This window comes from Perognathus longimembris, chromosome 12 (assembly GCF_023159225.1).
Source record: "Perognathus longimembris pacificus isolate PPM17 chromosome 12, ASM2315922v1, whole genome shotgun sequence".
In the NCBI taxonomy this organism is placed as follows: domain Eukaryota; kingdom Metazoa; phylum Chordata; class Mammalia; order Rodentia; family Heteromyidae; genus Perognathus; species Perognathus longimembris.
In genome coordinates this window covers 50250827-50270347 of record NC_063172.1, presented here as the reverse complement: position 1 = coordinate 50270347, position 19521 = coordinate 50250827, and the positions used below count along the sequence as shown (strand labels likewise).

The window sequence follows — 19521 nt, the reverse complement described above, 5'->3', positions numbered from 1 at the left end:
GTTACTTTCTCTCCTATTAGTAAAAATTATCCAGAATGCTTCTTGGACAACATTATGGTTAGGTGGCCTTCATATGGATCATCAAATACAATAACTGTGATTTAATATAACTATTATTTTTATTATTTGAGGTAGGATACAGCTCAGCAGCACACATGTGAAGCATGACCAAATATTTTACAAAGTAATGCCCTTCCTGATATTTTCTGCTCTATTACCACCTGTTTTATTTCACTTTTTAATGCTCATTATAACACTCAAATTAATTTAAGACCTACCAGTAGGTTGTTCCTCACAGCTTGATGGTGGTTCACAGAGGTAGCTGCCACCCATGTCTTTGTCAGGACCTGCTTTTACTAAAGCTGAATAGTAAGGAATTAGACTATATAAAACACATCTAGTGATTTTCATGTTAAAAATTGATTTATCTAGACAATAGCAAGGTAGTTTCTCAGTACTTTTATCCACTGCTAGAGGAAATATTTTGAAACCACCTTTAAGTTCATAACATTGGAGACATTTTTATTGGTAACTTCACTCATTTCATCTGTGACTTGGTAGTATTCCCCTACTTATATTTTTTCTTCATTCTCCTGATGTAAATGAGTTTTACAGTTCCTAGGTCCAACAGGTTCTAGCTTGTCTTAGGCTCCTACTCCCAATGTAGGTGTTAATTATCTACTTAACACATCCTAGCTATTTATTTCCATAGTAAATACAACTTACTCTCACCCAATTGAACTCCCTCTGCTGACCGGGTTCCAAACTTCTATGGTTGGCTTTCCTCTCTTTTTCCAAGAACACTAAATTTACTTTTGAACTGAATACAATTAAGGACTCTTGGAGTGATCATAGATCTCTCTCTGTCTTCTCTCTCTCTCTCTTTCTCACTAAAGACTAAGTTTTCTCATCAAATAATACCTGACTGTATTCATTTCTCCAGCCGTGTAACAAATAAATTACCACACACCATGTAGCCCAGGACACGACTAGAGAGAAATGTACCATCTCACAATTCTGGAGACTAGAAGTATGATCAGAGTATCAGCAGAGAGTGTATCAGCAGGGCCATGGTCCCTCTGAGAGGGCTAGAGAAGAATCCTTTCTGGTCTCTTCATAACTTCTAATCATGGCTGCCAATCCTTAGCTTCTCTTGGCTCATTGTTAAACTACTTTAATCTAATTCTGTTGTTACAGGGCCATCTTCCGTGTTCTTCCGTGTCTGCCATAACCTTCTCATAAGGAGACATTAGACATTGGATCAACCACTCTAGTTGGACATAAACTCATCATAACTAATTATAACTGTAAAGAGCCTATTTCCAAGTAGAGTCACATTGTTATGGGTTACATGAATTTATGGGGAATACTATGCATCTTAGTCCATTTCTATTGCTGTAACAAAATATTTTAGACTGAGTAATTCATAAGCAACAACAATGTATTTCTCACACTTCTGGGGCCTAGAAAGTTAAGGGTCCTGCTGCAGATTCTGTGTCTTGTAAAGGCTCTCCTCTGCTTCAAAGATGGCTCCTATTGATGTCTCCTTATATGTCAGGAAATGTACTTATGCCATTCTTCAGGCAGATGATGACATAACCACTTCCTAAAGGGTACCACGTGTTGCTATGGTTGCATTGTGGTTGAATTTCAACAGATTAACTTTGGGGACACACAGATTCAGACCATTTAGCCCAATATGCTGACTTTCCGAAGGGATTAGACACATATTGAAATCAGTCAACACCAGTCATAGGAATGGGCCACATGTGAATTAAATAAGAAGGAAAATTCTTCTACTGTTAACATTATATACTACATACATAGATAATAACTCTTCCAAAAGTCTACAACCCAAATTTTTAAAATATATTTACTACAAAAATATTGAAATTCATGTACAAATGTCTATCTTCCAAAAGATCTCCACATGTATTACCTAATCATTTCACCACCAATTAGTAAAATAAATGAAGTTGTCATTCTAGCTTTGCTCTGTAGATTTAAAAAATATGTTCTGCCTTATAACTCAGATAATACCCTTGATACGATAATGGAGAAGTAGCATGGAGGTTAGGTCACCTGACTCAAAGCTCAGCATTTGAATGATTAGTTCAATTTGCTGACCAATGAAAGTGTTTAAAGTCATAGCTGTCTGGGAATGGTGTTTTAATCCTGTAATACTAGCTACTGGAGAAGTAGAGAGAGAAGGCTCATAGTTCCAGACCAGCCCCAACAAAAGCATAATCTCCTAGCTGAAAAATGAATTAACCAAACAAAATAAAGCAAGATGGTTAGGAGCATACCTTAAACATAAGAACACGTGTCTAGCAAGTGCAGGGCCCAGAGATCAATCTACAATAATGTAACAAACAGACACATACATACATACATACAACATTCATACAAAAAGCAAGCAGTGGCCATCCACTGCAGACTGGTTGAGGATGTCAAGGTGGAATTAGAGACTACTTCAACATCGAACACCATTTGCAAGGCTTTCTCCTCGTATCTAATTGCACCCTCCCAACCTAGAAGTTCTGAAGTGAAACCTTATAGGGTCTAAGAATCTGTATCTTCCTCTAGTACTGCATTTCACTCATTAAAATTGTATGCAAGAAACTGTCTCTACTTCTTATTTCTTTTTCTTGAGTGACATGCATTTGTCTCTGAAGCCAGTGCCTCTCAAACATAAATGCACATAAGAATTATTAGGGATCTTGTTAAAATGCCAATTCTGATTCAGTGGGCCTTGGGTGGGTTGTGAGAGTCTTCATTTCTATCTGCTCATAAGTGATATTGGTGGTTCAAGGACCACATTTTGAGTGTCCATCCGTAAGTAGCCTTTGTAAGAGAACCCAGGAGACTCTATGCAAACCCAAGAACTCTATGCAGATAATACAATGAGCCAATGTGATTGTAGACCTATGTCCACATCAGATGACTATTTAAAAAATGCAGGACCCAGTGAGTACCGCCTCAATCACCACTAAATGCAGAAGTGTTCATACCCATTCAACTCATGAGTCCTCAGATGTTGTCCAAAACAAGCCACATAGGGCTTCATCAGGAGCCCTAGTTTGTGTTGTCCAGCCTCATGCTGAGAAGATACCTGGCATTCTTGCACCAATAGTATCCATGGGATACTGCTATTCACACAGTCCTAGGAAAACAAAGCAGCCTTCCCTAATAGCAGAAACAAAGTGAAGCAGTCAAGCTTTCTTCAGTGCTGACTGGATTTGGCTCCCATCTAATTTTTCCTTTGGCAGCACTCCTGTTTCAGCATGGCCCTCGCATGTCTTCTGTTCTCTGGCATTCTATAATGTCCTCTTAATGACGTTGACCCCCAAAAGTACTTTGCAGAAGAGCTTGCTGCTGAAATTTATTAAAAAGAAAAATGATTGTATTACAGCTTTTGTTTTTTGCTTTCTTTGAAACTGCTAGGACATGATTTTGAGATATGGGGATAATGGTGGAAATAAATCCTTGCAATTCCCTGTTAACTGTGATTGATGAGCTGATGAGGCTGACTAGGTATCTAGGGAACAAAGCCAGTTTTTAATGGTACTTTAATTCTGGAAATTTAGAAGACTTCCTTGCAAAAGTTGGAAGTCAGAATGTGTGAGAAATAATTCAACAAATGGGCATTCTTTCAGAGAACAGCAAGTATAAATTTGTCCCTAAACTAGTCTTCACCCTGTGTGACTACAAAATGTACACTTAAGCTAAAATTTTATCTTAAAAAAACAATTCTGGGGCTGGGGATATAGCCTAGTGGCAAGAGTGCCTGCCTCGGATACACGAGGCCCTAGGTTCGATTCCCCAGCACCACATATACAGAAAACGGCCAGAAGCGGCGCTGTGGCTCAAGTGGTAGAGTGCTGGCCTTGAGCGGGAAGAAGCCAGGGACAGTGCTCAGGCCCTGAGTCCAAGGCCCAGGACTGGCCAAAAAAAAAAAAACAATTCTGGTAATTGATATAGACCCATATCTCATAATTCATTTACATGACAATAAGCAGTTGTTAACTCTTTTAATTCTTTTTTTCAAGTCATTTTGAGCTTTTAACAAATAAGCTCATAGTTTGTTTTTAATAAGCAATTTGATAATACAGAGACAGCAATCTTTTCTTTTCATTTTTATATGCTCCTTCCTCGGTTTATCACAAAGTTCATCAATGACTTCTTAATTAAATAATCTGATATAATACTTCTATCATCATTTTATTTTCATTTTGTGGATTTGACAGGAATGACTTTTGCTTCCTCTGAAACCCTTGCTTAGTTTTTTTGTTTGTTTGCTTGTTGTGTTGTGTTTGCCTGTCCTGGGGCTTAAGACCCAGGGCCTGAGCTTCCTTGCTTAGTTTTTGAATGAAGCCCTCATCTGCTTCACTTCTCTGATTCATGGCTTTGTAGTCACCTTGGTACATTTGCTTTTTCTGGTCCTGTAAATGTGGGTAGACAAAAAGATCTCTGTGAGTGGCCTAGATAGCTTTAGTTTTAGAGAATCTTTGAAGAAAGCAAACACACTTTGCAGTTCAATTACTCTCTACTGATGGAGCCCACTTGGATAAGCCAAGACTTGGAAAGAAAGCACTGCCTCATGGTATAACTGCTTATTGCACGCTGCCTTTGCATATCCCCAGGAGGCCAGAAAGAATATGTTGCCAACTAGACCTCTCCTCCCTGTTAGTCCCACAGGCTTTCTATGTTTCTTAAACAAGAATTGGAGGTCTGTCTTGACAATAATCTTTACTCACTTAATGTCTGTAGTTCATCCATTTATGTAACTCTTTTAATTCTAGGAGAACATTTTCTCTTTCAATATAAAGAAATATTACTTTCAGAGAAAAATGATGATTTAGGTCAAAGATAATCTAAATCTAATCCTATACGATAATGATGAAGGTTTGTCAGAGCTATTCGATCTTTCTTGTAAACTTAGAAATATGAGAAAGGGGCTGGGAATATGCCCTAGTGGTAAAGTGCTTGCCTTGCATGCATGAAGCCCTGGGTTCAATTCCTCAGCAACACATATATAGAAAAAGCCGGAAGTGGTGTTGTGGCTCAAGTGGTAGAATGCTAGCCTTGAGTAAAAAGCAGCAGGAGCAGTGTTCAAGCCCTAAGTTCAAGCCCCAGGACTGGCAAAAAAAAAAAAAAAAAAAAAAAAGAAAAAGAAAAAGAAAGAAAGAAATATGAGAAAGTGCTAGAATCTTCCATTTCCTTAAAAGTAAAGGTAATATTTGACCTTATAAATATTTTAGAATCTTACCTTTGCTCCTACTATTGCAATAGAAACTTCTTTCTCACTTTTCAGTATCATCCATATCCTGGTCAGTCTTATACTACAGTCAGTGATCTGAGCAGTCTGTTGTGTCGTTCAATGGCATACACAGATTACAGCAGTATCCTCAAGCTTTGGCAGTGTCAAGAATCACATGGAAGGCTGGTTAAAATACAGATTGCTGGGTCTCTCTCCAGTTCTTAATCCAGGAGATATACAGGAGGACCTAGGAATTTGCCTTTCTGACCTTTTTGCCACATCATACCCATGTTGCGGATCTGACCACCCATTCGAGAAAACTAGCCTGGGGAAGGAAGCCTACCACATGTGCCATCATTCATGCATGGAGTCCATTTCAGAATGGGTCCACTGTGTACCTTCCACAAAGAGTCCTCAGTGTCTTCCCTCATACAGTCACAACCCTTAGTTCTTTGAAATCAAGGCTGCCATAGTTGGTTGTGCAGGGTATACACTGTGCTAATGATGGAGACATTATGAACAATACTTTAATGAATAACCTCTGGAGCTGGCCCTAGCACAGCTGGAGTTGGCCAGTGAATAGCCTATATCCTTATCTGCAGAAGCTCTGAAATCACCATGGACATATATGACATGCCTTTATGGAGGCTCTCAGTCACAAAATATACCTGGAATTTTCTGAGCAAACTATAATTCAGGGGACACCAAAGCCATCATCCACTCTCTTCTCTCTGCCTACCATGCACTTTGCTTCCATTTCTAAATAGAAAACTTTAGCTATCCTTCAAGACTTCTTCTCTAAATGAATTAATGAATGAATAAATAAAGTAAGTACATAAGTAAATAAGTTAATTGATTAAATATTTATGATTAGACTTGTTTTTAGATCAAAGAAAACATCTTTCCAACAAAAAGAGGAAGAATTAGAATCTAGAGAGAGATGTAAATAGTCCAGTGTTTAGACACCAGGTAATTTTCAAATCTGATTTTTCATCCCTTAAGTTTTCACAATGTATCATACCAATATAGAAGCCTGATGAGAGAAACATGAGGAAAGCTTCTGTCCATTCTTTTATTTTATTCTAAGTCTACACATATAAGATATGTTTTACATAGACACACACATACACACACACATATGTATATATGTATATATATATATATGCACAGCATTTTAACAAACTATGCTTGGAAATACTAATTTATTAAATGGAATATGTAGCCTTCTTACAGGTATAGTTTATGTCACTTTAGTGCTTTTTTATAGGATTTTATTTGTGGTTACTCTATATGAAACACTGACAGATATACACATATACATATATGTTGTATGTACAATGTGTATATTATACATATACATATATGCTTTTTCTTCCTTTTTTGGGGGGGGCATGACTTGAACTTGAGACCTTGCCCTCTCTTGACTTTCTCACTCAAGACACTCTAGCCCTTGAATCACACTTCCACTTCCTGCACATATGTATTTTAATGGGTAATCTACACTATCAATTCTCCTGAGTGGCTCACCATTTTTTTTCACAAACCTGAATCATCCATGTCTATTGTGGAATTATCACTTCATTAACTGGTTGAATTAACTGCAATTTCCAAATTATACCTAACAGCAAATGTGATATAGAATGAATACAGCATTTTTCTTAAGAAAAGTTATCTTTCTGTGAAGGTGAAGCCCAAAGCCAATATCCAGCCAAAAGTTGACTTCCCAAAGAATAAGGGTTTAAAAAGCTAATAAAAGGAAGTCTGCACTGCCTAATGATAAAAGGAAAGAATTAATTTTTAAAAATAGCTTAAAACTAGGAAAAGATTACATTGTTAAACTTATAAGGCTGCTCTGTTATCTCAAAATAGGCAATTTATAATAAGGATTTCAACTTTTAAAAAATTCTGTAGCTAATTAAAACTTCTACATGGAATTTGAGCTACATGAAAGCAACCCAAAAGAAATGACAAAAGATCTATCTTTATAAATTACTGTATTGGTCTAGGCAATGGTGGCTCATGCCTGTGTAGTCCTAACTACTCAAGAGGCTGAAATTTGAGGATTGAAGTTTGAAGCCAGCCTGAGCAGGAAAGTTTGTGAAACTCTTATCTCCAATAACTTACACAGAAAAAGCCAGAAGTAGTGCTGTAGCTCAAGTGGTAGAACCCTAGATTTGAGCAAAATCAAGCTCAGAGACAGTGCCCAGGCATTGAGTTCAAGCCCAAGGACACACACATACACACACACACACACACACACACACACACACACACACACTCTACTATAAAATACTGATTTTATAAAATATTGTATTATAAAATACATGGGCTTTCCCTTTATTTCTTTCTCTTAGATAGGGTCTCACTGTGTAGCATGAGCTGGCTTCAAACTGATGATCCTCCTGCTTTAGCCTCCTCTGTGTTGGGATTTAGTGCATGTGTCACAATGCCTAGTAGAATATTCCCCTTTCATCAAGGCTTATCTCATTTTATCTATTCATGATCCTCTTTCATTTTTAACAAATTATGTCTGCAAATACATTTTTAGTTATTCATTTATCCAAAATAGATTCACATAGTGCCTCCTGTATTAGGCACTGTAGGACCTTCTATAAAAAAAATCAGGAAGCTGGAAGTAGAGCTGTGGCTCAAGTGGTAGAGCACTAGCCTTGAAGAAAAACCTTAGGGACATCACCCAGGCTCTGATTTCAAGCCTGAGGACCAGCACACACAAAGAAAAGAGAGAGAGGGGCTGGGGATATGGCCTAGTGGCAAGAGTGCTTGCCTTGTATACATGAGGCCCTGGGTTCAATTCCCCAGCACCATATATACAGAAAATGGCCAGAAGTGGTGCTGTGGCTCAAGTGGCAGAGTGCCAGCCTTGAGCAAGAAGAAGCCAGGGACAGTGCTCAGGCCCTGGTCCAAGCCCCAGGACTGGCCCCCCCAAAAAAAGAAAGAAAGAAAGAAAAGAAAAGAAAGAGAGAGAGGGAAAGAGTGAAGGGGAGAAAGAAGAGGAGAGGGAGAGGAGAGGAGAGAAGATCAGAGAAGATCTGTAGTTGTTCCCTTCTATAGTACTAAAATGTATTTAAGATACAAAACTGTCACCTCTAACATTGTCAGATTACTGTTCAAAAGGGCTGTAAGGTTTTTATCAATATAATAAAACCTAGTTAAAACTCTGGCTAGCTTTAACTAAAGAGGTGAGAGGGAAGAGAAAACTTATTGGATGGTATTTTTGGAAAGAAGAAACCAAAGCTCTCCACAATGTCCATTTGTTATTCCTCCTCCCAGAGTTGCACCATTCATGTGACATCATCCCAGTGACTCTTAATAGCCAAGTCTCTCTTTTCAAACTCCCATTTCCCAAGAAGCAAGAAAATCTGACTGGGATTGTTCCCCTAAATCAACATGCCCTATCACATACAGTATGCCTCATTAAACTTGAGTATCAGACAAAGAGCACAGACATTCTAAGGAAATCTTATACAGACATTTGACTTAAACATAGTTGAGCGTCCTATATTTTTATTTCTAGCTGCACTGCAAAAGAAAAAGGAAAGCAAAACTGTTTTAGTCAATCAAAGCTGCAAAGAAAAACTTTGTGAGGTCAACTAATGAAAAATGGGCCCTACAGCTCTGTTTATAGTGAACACAGGAAATAAATGTTCTAAGCATTCAGTGAAATACTTCACTAAACTTCTGAGTCCCCCTTATTTGTCTAAGAGGAAGTAATCTTAGGAGGCTAGCAACTGTTGGGAAGAAAGGAATTACTGGTTCATTTTCACCATGTACATGTCCTGGCTTCCTTATTTCAAGCACTAGGAAGTGTTCTTTTTGAAGGATATTATAAGGAACAAAACCACTATATATGTGTTGGGGTCATAGAAAGAATAAAGAATTGGATTCTTCTAAAGACTCAATAGGAATTTGTATATCATTTGAGAAGTTCTTGAAAAAGCATCCTAATTTATAATTCACATTTTACAGTTTACAGAGTCCTATCATCATATAGTTCTTTGTAATTTGTTCTCAAAAAAACACTATGTAGATAAGCAAAGCTAGAATCTTATTTTCCACATTTTCTATTTAGAACAAATGTGTCCCAGAAAAAGTAATTGTGGCATTCGGGGTCAGAGAGCTAACAAAGCATGTCAGAATTATGGTCAAACTCAAGACTTTTGACAATTGGTCCTAAACTCTTTCGCCTCTACTCGCTGCCAAGCACTCATTAGATTCCCAATCTTTGTTTCTTTACTTGTAAGAAATGTAGTATTTCTAATATTCATTCCAGCCTGATATTTTACAATCTAAAAATGTTAAGCTATCAAATTAAATAGAAACCTGTTCAAAGAATGCACACGCATCACTCATTCTCTTTTCCCATCTTTCTTTCCCATTCACACACTGAAGAGAAGGGCCTACACATTCCGGCTCTGCTTTCCGGGGAGGGAGATCAGGCAGTCCACATATACACAAAAAGAGTGAAGCTACAGCTTCTGCCCATAGGGAACTAGGGAGTAGGGAATTTCTATGTTCTGCCAATCTTGGCGGTTCTCCATTTTCACTCTCAGGCTGCTGAATACACGGACCAATTACCTAGAAAGGGACTGCCTAATCTTGGGAGTGGGTGTAAAATTCATGTCTTCTCTGCCTTATTGTTGTTCTTTTCGTTACAGAGTTGCGAGGAATAATATTAAAGTTCCATTCACCAGTCTTCACCTAATGATTCATTTCCTATAATCTAATCTGTTCAAATACAAAAATATATCATGGGTAATGAAGCAAAGCTTATTTCAGATGATGCCAAGAAAATTTTTTTTAAAAATAGTACCTTTGATCATAAGAGAACTAAAACCAATCCTCTTAAAAAATCAGCTTTGGAGATAAGAATAAAACACAGATCTTGTCAGCTAGCATATGAAACTGGGTTGCTTCTCCATTCCCACCTCTCCACAAATGGAAGGAAGGGTGGGGGGTGCATCTGACATCACATTGTGCATATATAACCTCTCGTTCATTCATCCCATAAACTACAGGAAGCCCACTGCTGGGTTCCAGCTAGTCTCAAAGCCAAAGCAGTTTTTCAAACAACTAAATTTTATAGTGATATACATTCTTTGTATTTGATGATATGGTGCTAACACATAAAGGGGCTTACCTGGGTCAGCTGAGAATACTAAGAATAGAACTTGTTTGTTCCATTAAAACAAATGTATTAAGTGAAATAGTGTAATTCTTTAGAAAGCCAAAGTTGAGCAAAATAGAACACCAGGAAGCAGGTATTCTAAAGGGGTAGGGTGGAGTCAAGGGGAAAGGAGTGGACAATTGAAAAGGAGAAAGGGAGAATGTAGTCAATAAACCAATGTATAAACTACAAAATTAGGAAGAATGAGGGAAAGGGCAGGCAGGGGAGGGAGGGATGAGAATGCTGACAGGAGTAACATTGATCAAGATATATATACAAACTGCTTGAAGCTATTTAAAAAAAAAAAAAAAGGAGATTTCCTCACTTGGGAAGCCAAGAGAAACATAGGAAAATAAAGAGCTATTAGCCAATGGGGGAAAAAAAGGAAGCTCGAACTGAAAATTATCAAAGATAATTGCTCACTAGTGAAAAATCAAAGGAGCTACTCTTGGTTTGTGGCATGCAGTAGTCGTCTGGGAAATAGCTAGAAATAGGAGAGGAGCAGATGAAAAGCTTCATATTCTTACCAACTCCTCGCCTCTTCTCTCAACAAGTGGGTTATGGCTTATAGTCTTAGAAATGCCAACAAGATGTATCTCCCTTCTGAAAGCAGAAAAGTATTCATGCTTCTTAGGAATGCTTGTCACAAGCATTGTCATTTTAACATGTTAGTGTTATCCTGAAATTTCTGTCTTCCCATACTGTTTTCCATTGCTGATTAGGTTAGAAAAACACTGTGATATAGCCTACTAGGGAAATAAAGCAGAGTGCTATTTAGTAGTTAAGGGCTGTTACCTTTCTGGTAACTCCTAGAATATGTTTACAAAAGGAAAGACAAAGAGGCTTAGAGAAAGAGCACAGAGTAAGTACCATGTGGAACTTTCCATGTGAGATCAGAATTGCCATATATTTTTGGGGAAATACAACAGGCTAGAAAATGTGGTGCATTTTAAAGACACAAGAAAGGTCAAGTTCACTTGAAATAATGTTGGGCCAACTCTTTAGTAAATATTGACAAATTAGATGGTTCGGGCCAAAGAAAACTAAGATATGTTTGTTTATGATTATAAGCAACTCACTGAGTAGGTAGAAGAATATGTTTGAAAGTTGAGAACATTGAAAGGAGTGACATTGATTCAGACACTACTTTGTTAAATGGCAACTCCTTTGAACACCTACTTAAAGATAATATATAAGAATGTGTTTGAAAGTGCTAAAAATATGAATAGGCTTGTATTTAAAGGAGAGAGAACGTTTATGTGTGTGTTATTCTTTTCCAAATCTTGTCAAAGATATTTTCCAATACATCAGCATTTCTTACATACTTAACACTTTCCATTTTATAGGAGGCCTTTATGGACATAATCCAGTATAAATTACATAAATGTCTCTGAGGCAGGTGAGATACCTTTTTTTTTTAAGATGAGGGAACTGAAGCTCAGGGAGGGAGCTAGCTGGGCCACAAGGCTGGTAGAGGTAGAGACCTGTGTTTTCATTCCTTGGCCTGTGTTTCTTTCTATCACAAGATATCTATTATATGCAAAGGATTAAAACCAACAAGTTGAGGCAATTGTGGCAAATCTCCAGCTGCCTTACTTCCTTTTACAAACAGAAACCAATGCAACCAACTTTGAGTTTCATTATGAGGAAAGGTTTGAAAGCCTTGTTCTTAGATCATATGATCTGCTGAATGTCCTTGTCTAAGCAAAGAACTTAATAGTCATCCAGGCAATTCAAAAGAGAAAAAGCTTTATCCAGGAAAAAATGTCAATTCCTAGTAAATAAACGTTTGGAACCTACATGAGGTAGTATTTTTTAAGCCTTTCCTTTTGAATTTTATATTTTCCACTCACTGAACCAAAATGTCAGGGTCATTTTCAACTTGTCCTTGGTTTTAGTTTACAGCCCCGCTGGAATTAGCAAAGTATCCTTGTTTTGACACCAAACCACCAAATGCTAGAGGTAAAGAAACCTTGATATGACCTAATTCAAATCTCAAAGGAGGTTGTGCCAGCATCGCACAGATAATTGTTTGGAACCTTCACTTGCTTTGCCATGTGCAAACACAAATCTATTTGCCAAAGCTGAAAGAAACAATTTTGACTCCTGCCAACTCTGGAGGCCAATTGTTGAAGGTGACTTAAATTTAAAACCCCAGTCAGCAATGTCCTAACTTGTGCACGGTTATGATAAACAAAGCAACACCTAAATGCCAGAAGAGCTTGCTGTGTCAATGTGAATGTCTGTGTTTAGAAGCTCATCCTGTTACCCACAGAAAATCTTCACACTTGTTATATTTATTGTATTTTTATGAATCAACATTCCAACAGGGCATTAAATATGCATTTAACTTATTGCTCCGCACATCACCTTTGATGTAGATTGTATAATATGTCTAAAATGCTGTCTTCGTGGGAGAACTCCAAGCATCCCAAGATATTTAAAATATGCCATTCTTCTAAATTGGGAGCAAATGAGTTTTGACAGATTGAATTTCAACATGAGACATAAAATAATTTATTTAATACCTTATGGCTTCCCTAACATGAATATAGGGTTGCTAAGAGATTTTGTGTTTAGTTTTTCCTTCAGTAATTTTTTCCAAAAAATATATTCTCCCAGTCATTTGTACATATGCTAAATTTCCATGTGTTAAATTGCAATCAACTAGTCTGCAAATTGCATTAGTATCATGCAGTATTTTTGCAAGTTGGGGGAAGAAATAAAGAGACCCACAAATCTAGTTCTGAGTGTGATGATAAGGAAAACTGAAACCCTGTTTTGGATCTTCCATTTTGTTCTTTATCTAAAAGGCTACAAAATGGGGACTTGGAATGTGGCTCTGTGGTAGAGCACTTGCCTAACAGGGTAAGGTGGGTACCACAGAGGTAGAAAAAGGCTGGAAGAGAACAAAATACACTCATTTGCATTGATGTATTTTGTCTTTATCTTTGAAGTGATAAATACACACAAAATGCAACCAAAATGAGCAGGGGAATCAATGAAACATGGAAAGTGTGGAAGCACAAGAGAAGAGGTGAGGCAGATCAAGATGCAGTGTATTAATAAACTGATTTGTTGAATTGAAACCCTTTTGTACAACTACTCAAAGATAATTGAATTTTTTAAAGAATGATGACAGAATATTGGAAAGGATACTAAAATAGAATAAAATATTGAAACACAAGCCTTTAATCCCAGCATTCAGGAGGCAAAGGTAGGAGAATCAAGATTTGGAGGACACAAAATTGTTTGTACACCCATATTTATAGCAGCAGTATCTACAAGAGCCAGAAGATTAAAGCAAACCTAGGTGTCCATTTACAGATGAACAGGTAAACAAAATGTGGTCCTATTTATACAATGAAATAATATTCAACTTTGGAAGGGAATTTTCACACGTGCTACAACACAGATGAATTTTGAGGCTATGAAACTTAGTGAAGTGATCTCAGTGATCTCGGTGAAAATGATCCAGCTTAGTATAATTTATGGAGAAAGACTATGAGGGTCTCTGGAAGTGAGGAGAGAATGAGGAGTTGGTGTTCAGTAGGATCCCACTTTTAGCTTTTTGAAAAGGAATACATTCTGGTGAGGGATGGTGGTGTTAGTTACACAACCATGTGAATCTGTCTAATGCCCTAAACTCTACCCTGGAGATTGGTCAAAAGATTAGTAAACTTTTGTAATCATTTGTCTTTTTTATTTACCCTGTGTCTCTCTATTTTGGTATTCCCTTTCAGTTTCCTAGTTCTAATATATGTATACACAGTTTCCAATGTACTCAGATAAGATACAGAGATAGTGCAGGTACAAAAGCAATACTTGCAAAACTGTTTAGTGTAAATCTACTGAACAACTCATGGGGGGAAAGGGAAAGGGGGAGGGGGAAGGGGGGAATGAGGGACGAGGTAACCAACAGTACAAGAAATGGATCCAATGCCTAAAGTATGAAACTGTAACCACTCTGTATATAAGTTAGACAATAAAAAATATTAGGGCTGGGGATATAGCCTAGTGGCAAGAGTGCCTGCCTCGGATACACGAGGCCCTAGGTTCGATTCCCCAGCACCACATATACAGAAAAACGGCCAGAAGCGGCGCTGTGGCTCAAGTGGCAGAGTGCTAGCCTTGAGCAGGAAGAAGCCAGGGACAGTGCTCAGGCCCTGAGTCCAAGGCCCAGGACTGGCCAAAAAAAAAAAAAAAAAATTAAAAAATAGTAAACTTTATTATTTATATATTAAATAATTTAAAGAATATATTGGAGGAAAGAAAAGAAGAGAAGGAAGTAGGAGATAGGAGGAGGCATTGGCAGCCTGGGCTACATAGCAAAGTCAAGCGTAGCCTAACCTCCGCTGCATGTTGAGATCTCATATTGAGGGAAAGAGAGGAAAAGATTTAGGATGTATCTCAATGATAAAGCTCTGAGGGGTGGAGAGCAGGGCTTCAAATGTATATTAGCAACAGTGTGTCCAACAGTGTGTCCTCCTAGGAAATACACAGCCAGATCTATGTCCATATGGTAAGAACATGAGAATGGCTGTGATCTGGTCAATCAAGGTGGCAGAATAGCATAGATGTTGCCCTGCATTTGCCTGTGAAGGAAGATAGTCAAGGTGAGCATTCTCATCTTGACTTTAACCATAAGCTATATGAATGCATTATGTATGAGTTGATCTAAATAACCCTTCCTGGGGAAGGTTCTAACACAGCCTTCAGCCAAAGACAACCTTTTTTTCTATTGTGACTCACTGATTAACCTTTTTTAAAGGAAATTCTAAAGAACAGTCAAGAAAAAATACCTCGTTCCAAGAATAAGAATATATAAACACTAATAATAAAGCACTATTTTTCCATTAAAGAGCCATGCATCTTTACATAATACCTGCAACACATTCAGATATGTTTTATACTATAGTCTTCTTTTAAAACAATTTAAGTGAGAATATGGGAGCTGAAAGAATCGGAAAAGAAACAAGGAAAGGCATACAGGAGATATAAGAGGAGAAAGCAAAGGAAGGGAATAACCTAGAAGTAGGTAAATTTAGAATGATAAAAAGAAGAAAATAGAGGAAAAATACGTCAAAGTCCTGATGCAAACTAATTTTTTCAATGTAATTGGTAACTGAACTGTATACATTTAATCATAATCAGTACATTTAATCATAATGTTTTGACATGTTAACTAGATACTGAATCTCTAAATTAAAAAAAAAGTGACTGTCGGTATTTCTCTCAGGTGTAATAACTGAGACCAAAGAAAGACTGCCACCAAGATCATGGGCAAAGGTCAAATGAATCTTAGCCAAACCTCACCTGGGTATGGCATGTTTCCTACTCCACCAAGACTTTTGTATTCCAAATGCAGTCCCTACTAATCAAAGAAACACTTCCTTGCATTGTCCTCAAACTTTAATTTTCCTGCTTTTGCCCATAAGTCTAGAACACTGGTTACAAAGAGGAAATTCTCTCTTGGTTTGCCTATGCCTGTGTGGTTTACAGATTTCCCACATAATGTTCCTGAACTCTCCAGACTAGTCTTAGATATTTCCCACCCTAACACTCTAAGTAGCTTTTATTTGTTTTGTACTATGTAATCATCAGATCACCCATTAGCCCTAATTCAATGAATTGTAAACTAAGAAAGGAAACTATGGGGCTGAGGATATGGCCTAGTGGCAAGAGTGCTTGCCTCCTATACATGAGGCCCTGGGTTCAATTCCCCAGCACCACATATACAGAAAATGGCCAGAAGTGTCGCTGTGGCTCAAGTGGCAGAGTGCTAGCCTTGAGCAAAAAGAAGCCAGGGACATTGCTCAGGCCCTGAGTCCAGTCCCCAGGACTGGCCAAAAAAAAAAAAAAGGAAACTAAATACTTTGTCCAAAGTCACACAGTAGGCAGCATGGTGACAGCCAAAGCTCTGATCAATCCTCTTCTTATTTCTTCCTCTTTTCTGTCTGTTTTCTTCCACACTAGATCTTGTACTGTTGTTTCTTCTACCTACAATGCCTGCTCTGCCCTGAGATCTCACAGTCATTCTCCAAACTCTTCTTTATGAACTGTACCTTGTCTGAATGAGATGTTGGCCAGACACTCACACATCCCAGGGGGAAAAAAAGGCTATCTTGACTTGCTTCTGATATCAGAACTAAGCACATAAATATTTGCTCTTCCAAAAAACATTGTGCTGAATATCATTCTTTCTCTTCTTGTGTTCTATATTTGTGTGTTTTGTTGAACAGTAACACTTGTAAAGATCATTAATTCTTCCTAGCTTATCTAGCATGTAAAACAAATCACTTAAGGCAAATCAAGTGATTAAGATTTTTTTAAAAAAAACTCCAGATAGCAAAAGCAGAAGAGATTAAAACCACAAATAAACAAGCAAAAAGCATTGTTCAAGCCAATGGGCTCCTTCTACAAGTGTCTCAGAACAATAGGCAAGGAGAGGGAAAACGATTTTTGTCAAATTGCTCAGGTCCTGGATTCTAATATACAAGAGGCTTTTATGTCAAATCAAACATTGTAAATGTGCTTATATTCATAAGAGAATTTCAGAAGGTAACATCTAAATTCTTCAATCCTTCCTGGAATAACTTGAACTATTCCACTTAAAGAACTGATCCTGAACCATGTCTCACCTAGTTTGTGGAACAAACTGAAAGAATGTACTAACTTGGATCTCCTTCTCTTTTCCAGATCTTGGCCATCGTGTCTATCTTGTTTATCGTCCTTTCTACCATTGCTTTGTCTCTCAACACACTCCCAGAACTGCAGGAACCAGATGAATTTGGTCACCCCAATGACAACCGCCAGCTAGCACATGTAGAGGCTGTGTGTATTGCTTGGTTTACCATGGAGTACCTTTTGCGGTTCCTGTCCTCACCAAATAAATGGAAGTTCTTCAAAGGCCCACTGAACGTCATTGACCTGCTGGCCATCTTACCCTACTATGTCACCATTTTCCTCACTGAATCCAACAAGAGCGTGCTGCAGTTCCAGAATGTGAGACGTGTAGTCCAGATTTTCCGTATCATGCGCATCCTCAGGATCCTGAAACTGGCCAGACATTCAACAGGCCTCCAGTCTCTAGGGTTCACCCTCAGACGGAGTTACAATGAACTGGGCTTGTTGATACTGTTTCTGGCCATGGGGATAATGATATTTTCCAGCTTGGTATTCTTTGCTGAGAAGGATGAAGATGCTACCAAGTTTACCAGCATTCCTGCATCCTTTTGGTGGGCCACCATCACCATGACCACCGTGGGCTATGGAGACATTTATCCAAAAACCTTATTAGGGAAGATCGTGGGAGGCCTGTGCTGTATTGCTGGGGTCCTGGTTATTGCACTTCCTATTCCAATCATTGTGAACAATTTTTCTGAGTTTTACAAGGAGCAGAAACGCCAGGAGAAAGCCATTAAGAGGAGAGAGGCTCTTGAGCGGGCCAAAAGAAATGGAAGCATCGTGTCTATGAACTTGAAAGATGCCTTTGCTCGAAGTATGGAACTCATAGACGTGGCTGTGGAGAAGGCCGGAGAGTCGGCCAATACCAAGGACTCAGCCGATGATAATCACCTGTCTCCAAGTCGGTGGAAATGGGCCAGGAAAGCGCTGTCGGAAACAAGTTCCAACAAGTCTTATGAGAATAAGTACCAGGAGGTTAGCCAAAAAGACTCCCACGAACAGCTGAATAACACTTCTTCCTCCAGCCCACAGCATCTAAGTGCCCAGAAACTGGAGATGCTGTATAATGAAATCACCAAGACACAGCCTCATTCCCACCCAAACCCGGACTGCCAAGAACAGCCCGAGAGGCCATCTGCCTATGAAGAAGAGATCGAAATGGAAGAGGTGGTCTGCCCGCAGGAACAGCTGGCCGTGGCACAGACTGAGGTCATCGTGGACATGAAGAGCACCTCCAGTATTGACAGTTTCACCAGCTGTGCCACCGACTTCACCGAGACAGAGAGATCGCCCCTGCCACCGCCCTCGGCGTCTCACTTGCACATGAAGTTCCCTACTGACTTCCCAGGGACAGAAGAGCACCAAAGAGCCAGGGGACCCCCATTTCTAACTCTAAGCAGAGAGAAAGGGACAGCTGCCAGGGATGCCACACTGGACTATGCCCCAATTGACATAACTGTGAACCTCGAGGGCGGTAGATCCCAGAGTGGCCTACACGGCCCTTTGCAGTCTGACGATACCACGGACAGTCCTAAGAGCTCATTGAAAGGGAGCAACCCCTTAAAGTCCAGATCTCTCAAAGTGAACTTTCAGGAAAATCGAGGCAGTGCACCCCAGACCCCGCCCAGCACAGCTAGGCCACTGCCTGTAACCACAGCAGACTTTTCTCTCACCACCCCGCAGCATATCAGCACCATTCTCTTGGAAGAAACCCTGCCCCAGGCAGAAAGACCCTTGCTGGGCACTGAGGTTTTAGCACCCTGCCAGGGACCTTCCAAAGTGCTGTCCCCTCGGTTTCCCAAACAGAAACTCTTTCCTTTCTCTTCCAGAGAGAGGAGGAGCTTCACTGAAATCGATACTGGTGAAGATGAGGATTTCTTGGAGCTCCAAGGGACGAGGCCAGAGGCGCAGGCAGACTCCAGCCCCAATTGCTTTGTTGATAAGCCTCAGGAGGCCAGAGACCCTGTAAGAGAAGAGGGCTGTGTGGGCTCGTCCTCCTCACAGAACACAGGCCACAACTGTAGGCAAGACATGGGCCATGCCCTGGGTGAAGTCCAAAAGGACAGTACTCAAGAAGGGTACAAGATGGAAAACCATTTGTTTGCCCCAGAAATTCATTCCAACCCAGGAGACACCAGTTACTGTCCCACGCGTGAAACCAGCATGTGACTAGTTATAAAAGCAATAAATTTAAAAAAAAAACTTATTTCTTAAAAATGTGGTGAATAAATGCCTGTGCGCAAACTAAAACATGGGAAGCCCCTCTCCCCAAAGTGCATAAAATATTATTTTTGCATGGCATGAACAGTTTAGTTTACTGAGTACTGTTTAAATAAAAAGAGCCAAGACTGCATTTTGTAACAAACCAACAAAAACAACTGAAGAACAG

The 19521-nt window shown here is 39.0% G+C and overlaps 1 protein-coding gene across 1 annotated transcript in view; it reads left to right on the top strand.

Moving 5' to 3' along the window:
• Nucleotides 1-19301, top strand: part of Kcnb2 (potassium voltage-gated channel subfamily B member 2) — a 374796-nt gene extending 355495 nt beyond the window's left edge. Inside the window, exon 2 of the mRNA XM_048359032.1 lies at nucleotides 17145-19301. Coding sequence (XP_048214989.1) covers nucleotides 17145-19301 — 2157 coding nt within the window. The remainder of the gene's footprint in view (nucleotides 1-17144) is intronic.
• The last annotated feature ends 220 nt before the right edge of the window (nucleotides 19302-19521 follow it).